Below are 9037 nucleotides of genomic sequence, written 5' to 3'. Positions count from 1 at the left end.
CATTTCACTTCCACGACACCTAATACCCGCAGATGGATTTATCCTCCACGAGGCCATGCTCGAGAATTTTGACAGAATTCCAGAGTAGGTGGGTGATGGGAAAAGCCTCCCCTTTTAATTTTTCATTACCTGTCACAAAGCATGGAACCGTTAGAAATGGGGTAAGCTTTTGTCCAACTCACATATCCCATGGGTGAATTCCCTGGCTGAATCTAAGGGCCGGAAGGGTGCAGAAACAGGTCGTTTCCATACCCATAATGCAAACACACACGCCAGTCTGCGGTACAGAATTCAACATTCTAGTCCTCGTGGCTGAGGAGGTGTGGGTAGCGCTTGGCAAAACCTCAGAAATGGGAGTCCCTGTTGTTGGGGAGGGGGACTCCTAGTGATCAGGAACGACGGCTTCAGTGTCCCAACCTGACCCTTACACTTCCTCCCAAGACATACTACCCCACTGGCCCCACAAATTGCCCTATCCCCATCCAGACACCCTCTTTCTATTCTCCGAAAGCTTGATGAAAAACTTCCCGCTCCTCTTTCGCAAACGCGGGAACTGCAGCGAACTGTGCAAAACAAGCGAACGTCGGCTTTCTTTGCAAAAAAAGATAACAATGTAAAAGTCTTTCATTATCCTCGGAGCAGAATGTCGGGGAAAGGAGTTTGGCCCAAAAAAGCACCTATTGCCTGGTTGGTGGGTTGCCTGAGGGAAGGAAAACGGGCGAAGGGACTTGTCTGATTCTTCCCTCCCACTCTTGGCCCCAGTCGCGGGGACCAAAGGGGGCTTCACCTCAACTGCCCTTTCCTGTAAGATCACAGCGGGGTCCCCGATGACCTCCCTGTGGGCCCTTGCCTATGTCCGTTGCGGTGACACCCCTCCCCGCCATGCACGATCAGCACGGGGAAATACAAAGCATCTTGATAGCACGGGGGGCTCTCCAGCGGCTCGGTCTCGATGCTGCTCCCCACGTGGCTCCCGCTCAGGCTGCGGAGGACTCCCCCGCACCGTCGTGCCCCGCTCAGCGAGAAGCGGCTGCAGCTGAAAGGAAGGCGGGCGTAGAGCGCTCGGGTGCCCCGCGAAGGCAAGGAGTTGCTGCTGACAGTCCGGCGGCAGCGCTGGCAGCTGCGCAGGTAGGCCGCGCCCGCCACCACGGTGGCGTCCATGAGCATGGCCTCCGAGTAGCTGGGCACCAGCTGCTGGTTGGAACGGATGTGCCACTCCAGCTCGGTCATGTCCACAGTGTTGACACGCGAGATGCGGCGCCCGTAACCCCCAGCGGCATCTAGCGGGCTGGGCCCGTCGTCCGCCCCAAAGAGTTTCTCCACGTGGTAGTGCACATTGGCCGTGCGATATTCGGACAGCACTCGCAGTGGCCAGGAGAGCAGAAGGAAAGAGGCCAGCCAGAAGACCCAGCGGCGGGTGTACCACGGGGGACGCCCCGGGTCAGGGAAGACCAGCATGTGCTCCTTGAAGTCCACGTTTTTGAGATGCATCCCTTCACGGGCCTCCATGTAATCATCCAAGCCCTCGTTTTCGCCAAAGAAGCGGGCGCGCTGGGTGAGGTAAGCCGCCTCCGCCTCCCCGGTGGCAAAGCTGAAACACTTGGTGAACCGCAACTTGGTGACGGGATAATCGGAGAGGCCCAGCAGTTCCTTGGACACGTCCTTCACCCCGTGGCCCGAGTAGTCAAACTCTGTCTCTGCCACGTGTGTATTGACCCGCTCGTGGTAGACCTGGGTGGTGGTGTAGGCATCCCCGTTGCGGTAGCGGGTCACCTGCCGGGTGCGGCGTATATAGTGGTAGCTGATGGCCTTCCACCAGATGCACGGCGTGGCCTGCTGCATGCGCTGCACCTTCTCGTACACGCTGGCCGTGTCCACGCGGTACTGCATCTGGCCCTTGGCGAACCGGTGCCAGCACTCTACCAGGTAGACCACGTACAGCATCCCTAAGAAAGCCAGCGGGATGTAGATATAGCCATTGGAGCAAGGACTGTCGTGGTAGATCATGGAGGCGCCCCGGAAGGAGCTGTCATAGTTCATGCGGGTCACCGTCGAGAGGCGGCACCAGGCCATGACACCAAAGCAGCCGTACATCAACAGGGTGAGGACCAGGCATTTCCAGTGGGACTCCCGGCAAAGGGAGCTGCTCAAGGATTGCTTCAGGGGTCGCTGCTGCTCACCATGGGGAAAGTAGGTGTGAGGGAGGGAGGGAGGGAGGGAGGGAGGGAGAAGAGAGAAGAAAAGAAAGAGAAAGAAAAGGATGATGGCATTCTATAGAGCTATGCTTGGGACCAGGACGCCTCTGTAATATTCCAAATCCCTGCCCCAAATGTTGAGCGTTCGATTAAAAAACCAACTCAAGTCTCTAGTCCTCTTGATGACCAATATATAGGGTTGCCAGGTCCCCTCGTTGCTCGGGTGGAGGGATTTGGGGGACATTCCGGGACGTCCCCAACGTGATGACGTCACCAGGAAGTGACATCACACACCGGGGACACTGTGCGGAGACACTCTGGTTTAAGGGCAAAACTCTATGGTAAACCAGCTTAAAACCAGAGTTTTGCCAGCTTAAAACCATAGAGTTTTGCCCTTAAACCAGATGGTCCCAGTGCGACGTCCCCAGCGTGATGACGTCACTTCTGGACGACGTCATCATGTTGGGACAGTCAAGTGGGGACGTGGCGGTTTGGAAGTGGGGACTGGCAGGCCTGGGAACTTGGGGACTGGCAAGCCTACCAATATATAATGTTTTTAACCAGGCCACATTCTACCCAGTTGTACATGCTTTTATTTGCATTTATGTATTTATACCCTGCTTTTCACCCCAGTTGAGACTCGAAGCAGCTTTTAGACCGTCATTCACTCTTCCTCCATTCTCACCCAACAACAGCCCCGTAAGGCAGGCCAAGCTGAGAGTTTGTGACGGGCCCAAGGTCACCCAGCGAGCTTCCACAGTCGAAGCGGGGATTCAAACTCGGGTCACCCAGGGTCCTAGTCGGTCACTCTATGCAGTACACTGCATGGGATCCCAATTGTCCAATAAAGTGGATGTCCCGTTCCAGCTTCCTGCAAACCCGGCCAATAAACAGAAAGGAGCAGCAATGCCCGAGAATCACCTGGCAGTCCAAAGTTCTATCTAAGCTGAGTTAGTGTGAGCTAATTCACAGTTTTTTTAGCCTCCGGCTCACACATTTTTGTCTTAGCTCAGGAAGGACGGCTCCAGAGCCAACTAATTTATGTAGCAGCCAAATCGCTCGCTCACAGCTTTAATGCCGGTAGCTCACAAAGCAGATTTTTTGCTCACAAGACTCCACAGCTTAGAGGGAGCACTGCTTGGCACTTTACAGTTTAATTCGCTTAAAACTTATCTGATAAATTAAATAGCTTTGTTTTGAACAGAGTAGACAGCTTTGCAGTATATACGGACTGTTAAGCCGGTGCAAACTGCTTTACCACCACAACGTTTCTGGCCAAGGAAATACCAAGTCACTCGCCGATGGGGACTGTTTGTTCCGGCCCCGATCCTGCTGTGATCTTTGGGAATGGATGACCTGTATCCATCTTAATGAGGTGCGTGCAGGGCAGCACCCTAGCTATGTCAATTATCGGGTGCCACATACGTTTCTTCCGCCTTAAGCCTGTCCCCTTACTTTCCATTCTCCCCAAACCACCCCCTCCCCGGCTAAAAACGCTTGGCAGAAGTCTCTGGGAAAACTGCCAACGGCAAAGAGCTTTTAGGAAAGCCCCACGGAGAGGGGGCCAGGATGGGGCTCAGGCGAACCATCCATTTGCGCTAATGCATTCGGGGAATGGGACGCAGGCGTGATGGAACCGAAGAAGAAGAAAAACACCAGATAAGAGATGTGGGGTGGAAGGAAATGCCCTGAACATTCAGTCCTACTCTACTCCAAATACTAGAGATGGGTAGGCAGAAGGAGCTGGGGAATTTGACCCCCACTGTGAATTGTCCTCTTCCCAGATATGGGGATTGAGCCCAGGAATCCCAGTTATTGCGCTTGTTCCCTCTAACCACTAGACCTCCCCACCCACCTTGAATTATAAACCTCCCCAGAACGTATGAAAGAATGTCTGAGGCTGCATGTTTCCCACTGCCCTCGAGTAACTACAGTTAGAGATGCCAACCTCCAGCTGGCACCTGGAGAGAAGAAGAGGAGATTGGATTTATACCCTGCCCTTCACTCGGCGTCTCAGAGCGGTTTACAATCGCCTTTCCCTTCCCCTCCCCACAACAGACACCCTGTGAGGTCGGTGGGGCTGAGCGAGCCCTTTCAAGGACTGCTCTTGAGAGAAACAGCTCTGAAAGAACTTGTGACTGACCCAAGGTCATCCAGCAGCTGTGAGTGGAGGAGTGGGGAATCAAACCCGGTTCTCCCAGATTAGAGTCTGCCCTCCTAATCACTACACCAAACTGGATCTCCTGCTATTTCCATTGATCTCCAGACAACTAAGATCAGTTCCCCTGGAGGAAACGGCTGTTTTGGAGGGTGGATTCCACGGCATTATACCCTGCTGAGGTCCCTCCCCTCCCCAAACCCTGCTGTCTCCAGGCTCCGCCTCCAAAATCTCCAGGTATTTCCCAACCCAGAGCTGGCAACCCTAACTACAGGTGACCCCCCCCCCCCAACCCTTTTGGATTACAAGGAGCACAGGTTACGAGAGGCAGAAACAAGCTGGGCTGCCGAGTTATCTACCAACCCCAGTAGCTCCCCTGTTGGATACCATCCCCTCCTCTGAAAAAGCTCCACCTCTTTCCTTTCCCTAAGCCAAGGGACAAAGAGCAAATCCTGCCTCCCAAGTCCTTTATGCCAGGGGTGGCCGAATTGTGGCTCTTTCACAAATATTGTGCGGCTCCCACTTACAGCGGCTGGGGAAGCAAAGGGGAGGCATGCCTCCCCGATCGGTCTTCCCTTCCCCAGCCAGTGTAGAGAAAGAAAGCAACCTGAACTTTAAATGCATTCTCAACCCCCCCCCCCAACCAGCTTGGAGAAGGCATTTATCTCTTTAAATTCCTTCTGCAAGCCAAGCTAGCCAGTGGGGGGGGGGGGCCTTGGAGGACACATTTAATGTTAAAGTTGCTTTCTTTCCACCTTTCCCTCCCCCCCATCTATTTGCTTTCTTTCCTCTTTCTTTCTTTCTTTCCTCTTTCTTTCTTTCTTTCTTTCTTTCTTTCTTTCTTTCTTTCTTTCTTTCTTTCTTTCTTTCTTTCTTTCTCTTTCTTTCTTTCTCTCTCTCTCTCTTTCTCCCCTCCCTCCCCATAACTAAAGTTATCGATTTAATATTAATAAAAAGCAAATCTGCATATTTCCCAATAAAAACATGTGTGTAATATTTGCTCGGAGCTGCGGTGGCTCAAGTGGTTAAGACGCTGAACTGCAGGCTGTGGAAGGTCGGTAGTTCAGCAGTTCGAGACCCGAGTTGCCGCATGACGGAGTGAGCTCCCGTCTCTAGTTCCAGCTCCTGCCAACCTAGCAGTTCGAAAGCAAGACATTGCAAGTAGATCAATAGGTACCACTTCGGTGGGAAGGTAACAGCGTTCCATGCGCCTTGGTGTTTAGTCATGCCGGCCACATGACCACGGAAACGTCTTCAGACAGCGCTGGCTCTTCGGCTTTGAAAGGGAGATGAGCACCGCAACCCTAGAGTCGGACTCGACTGGCTTTCAAGCAAGGGAACCTTTACCTTTTTTTTAATATTTGCTCCTGTCTTGTGGCTCTCAGACAGCTGACGTTTATTCTGTGTGGCTCTTAACGTTAAGCAAGTTTGGCCACCCCTGCGTTAGGCGAATCAATAGTCTTGCAGTTCCCTATATCCACGAGGTGCCGATCAAACGCAGGGCTTCAGAGCTCAGGTGACTTCACCACCCCCAAACCAAAAAGTTATCATATTTCAACCTGACCAGCACCGCCCCCCCCCCCCCCGCCCCCCCCTATTGCCCTTCTTATTCATTCTCTGGCACTGACTCCCTCCATTACCCTCCACTGATCACATCACTTTCAAAATCCAAGCTGGGAAGGGAAAATACCCTTTGGCAGACTCTACTGCCTCCCGCTCTCAGAAACAGAGGGCGACCTCGACAACAAACTCCTGCATTTAAAACAACTAGGATGTTTGGGGGGGGGAGGTCAAAGTAGGAATGCTAGCTTTCTACCTGCAGGGCGGCGGGATTTCCCTCCCTCTCGTGGAAAAGGATTTAAACTTGTGCCTCTTCCCACCGCAGTCAGGAGTGGCTGAGGCCAGGCATCGTTTTATTGTTTGATTTAGCGGACTGTATTGACAAGAAGCCCCGAGTTGGATGGGCCAAGGTAGCCCGATCTCGGAAGCTAAGAAGGGTCAGTCCTGGGCAGTACGCGGGTGGGAGACCAACTGGGGAAGTCCAGGGACCTCAATGTTCCCTCTAAGCTGAGTGAGTGTGAGCTAGCTCACAGAATTTTAGCCTCCAGCTCACAGATTTTTGTCTTCGCTCAGGGAGGATGGCCCCAGAGCAAGTTAGTTTATGCAGTAGCCAAATCACTCACTCACAACTTTAATGCCAGCAGCTCACAAAGTAGAAATGTTTGCTCACAAGACTCCACAGCTTAGAGGGAACATTGTCCAGGGTTGCTTGGCAGAAGCAGGCAACGGCAAAACCACCTCATCTCCTGCCTCGAGCACCTTACGGGGTGTTCCTATAAGTCAGCTGTGACGCGACAGCGAACAAACAACAACAAAACCTTCGTCAAAGCATCCATATTAAACTAAGAGAATCCAGCCGTCTGAGTTCCTTCTCTGGGTCACTAAAGGGCGCAAAGAGGGAAGGCAGGAAGGGTCGCCTCAGTGCTTAGTACTTGTGGCCGTTTCTTATACGCCCAGGGAAATGCTGATCACCACTCTGGGGTCCGGAAGCAACGTTTTTCCAGGCCAATTTGGCTGGAGAACCTGGAGGTTTTTTGTCATCTTCTGGGCATGGAACAGGGGTCACTGGGGTGTGTGAATTTGTGAACTTCCTGCATTGTGCAGGGGGTTGGACTAGATGACCCTGGAGGTCCCTTCCAACTCTATGATTCTGAAACTGAAAATGAGGGGAGAGGGGGGAAAGGCAGGAGGATTACGTTCCAGACTGCTAAATTGCTGAGCGCCAGCGTGGTGCAGCAGTTAGTGTCAAAACAGGATCTGAGAGACCCAGGTTTGACACCCCACCCCCACTGCCAGAAAAGCTCGCTGGGTGACCCTGGGCCAATCCATACCCTCTCAGCCTAACCTACCTCAGAGGGTTGGCGTGAGGATAAAATGAAGGTGAGTATGTTGTAAACAACTCTGAGTCCCCCTTACTGAGGAGAAGAGTAGGGTGGAAATGGAGAAGATAAACAAATGCCGGCGTTAATTGAACCACGTGGCATGACTGTTCCAGATGCCAACTTGGAATCCTATTCTACACTTGAGGAAAAGCAGCATGATATTATTATTGGGGCCTGGGTGACTGGGCGACCAGGTTTCCCCCAGCATGCTGGAACAGGGGTGTCCCTGAAGCAGAGGCCTCCCACCATACCAGCACTTGAACTCAGTACCAAGAAATTTAAAAAGTCAGTATGTCACAGTACACTGCTAGGATTTATACCAAGTTTCCTCTGCGGAACTAGACAGGTCTGTGAGCCTAATGACTCCCAGTAAGAGCCAAGGTAGGGTTGGATTAGGCCTGGGGAGGCCCGGATTCAAATCCCCGCTTGCCATAAAAACTCACCAGTCTTTCTGAGCCTACTCTACCTCGCAGGGCTGTTATGAGGACAAAACGGAGGAAGCGAGACCCCTGCCTGTTGTCCCGAGCTCCCCAGGGGGATAAAAACGTAAGAAACAAATCCAAAAGATGGTTTCGTTGGCCTGTGGTAGAGAATGTTTTATCGGCTGCAGGTCTGAACATACCCAGTCCCAGATCCGGTAAATTCGGGCAACTGAGTTCAGAGGGAGACGGAGAAAATTTGGCCTCCGGGAAGACCAGAGAACCAGAAGATTCAAGGGACCGGGTCCCTGGAGGGGAGGCAACAGCAGGTCTTCTGAAGGCCCACCAAAACATGAAGTCATAATAGAAAGGCAACACCTCCTTGAAATGCTTGGGGAGACGCCAGTCCCAAGGATGGAAGAGTGTGTTGTGCCTCTGTGTGTGTGGGGGGGGGGGGGTCCCCCCCCCTTCTACCTCAGCTCTGGGGAAAGCAGTCCTCCATCCCATTCCCCCTACAGATCTTCCCCCACACTGGGTGGGTGGGGGGCAGAAAGAGACGCTCCCTGCATCTTCCTCTGGCAGGCAATGGAGGGGAATTGCCCGCCAGCCTGGACTCGAGCAAGGCTTTTCTCTCCCCCCCCCCTTTCCACCGGCTATCCTGGAAGGGGGGGGGGGTGTAACATTCGCATTAGCCCGCGGCGGGGTTTTCTCCCCGTCTTCGTCCCCCACCCCACCCCCCGCCTTTGTTTCTCCCCTTCCCCACCCCCTCCGGGCTCCTCGTCTCCCTTTTCTTCCCGAAAGGCTCCCTTTCCACCAGCTCCAAAACCCCCATCAGGTCGGCGAGCCGGGGGGGGGCCGCCCCCCCCCCCCCCCCCCATACGCGCCGGTAGCAAAGCACACCACAAACACAGATTCCCCCCTTTTTCCTGCAGATCCACCCCCCCCACACACAATCACACACCGGCAACCCTCGATCTCTTCCCCCATTTGCAAAGGGGTTTCTTGTGGAGCCGGGCTGCGTTTTTACGCACCGACACCCCCCTGTCCCCCGCACACACAATAAACTCCAGATCGATGCAAGACGGGGACGGGGGGGGCGCGCGGAAGGCTGGCAGGATCCTTCTCACGGAGGGGGAGGTAAGAAGCAGCCACGTCTTTCTCTCCCCCCCCCTTTTGCCAGAAATCCGGGTTTATTTTTAACCCCAGCAGGGCTATTAATAATGTACAAAAGGAGGCAGCTGTTCCCTGCAGCAGAAGCGCCGTCACCTCGCTTCTTGCCTGCCGCCCCCCCCCCCGGGCCCGCCTCGCCCACCAACGAGGGGG

The 9037-nt window shown here is 53.7% G+C and overlaps 1 protein-coding gene across 1 annotated transcript; it reads right to left on the bottom strand.

Moving 5' to 3' along the window:
* Window positions 1–653: 653 nt before the first annotated feature.
* Window positions 654–8546, bottom strand: TMEM151A (transmembrane protein 151A). Its single transcript, XM_015424727.1, has 2 exons — window positions 8478–8546; window positions 654–2175 (listed from the first exon to the last, which is right to left on the bottom strand). Exons 1-2 carry the CDS (start codon window positions 8544–8546, stop codon window positions 811–813), a joined length of 1434 nt encoding a protein of 477 aa, XP_015280213.1. The 3' UTR covers window positions 654–810.
* Window positions 8547–9037: the final 491 nt, after the last annotated feature.

This window comes from Gekko japonicus, unplaced genomic scaffold, assembly GCF_001447785.1.
Source record: "Gekko japonicus isolate JY-2015 unplaced genomic scaffold, Gekko_japonicus_V1.1 scaffold755, whole genome shotgun sequence".
Taxonomy (NCBI): domain Eukaryota; kingdom Metazoa; phylum Chordata; class Lepidosauria; order Squamata; family Gekkonidae; genus Gekko; species Gekko japonicus.
The sequence above is the reverse complement of the archived record's forward strand: the minus strand, read 5'-3'. Positions and strand labels throughout refer to the sequence as shown.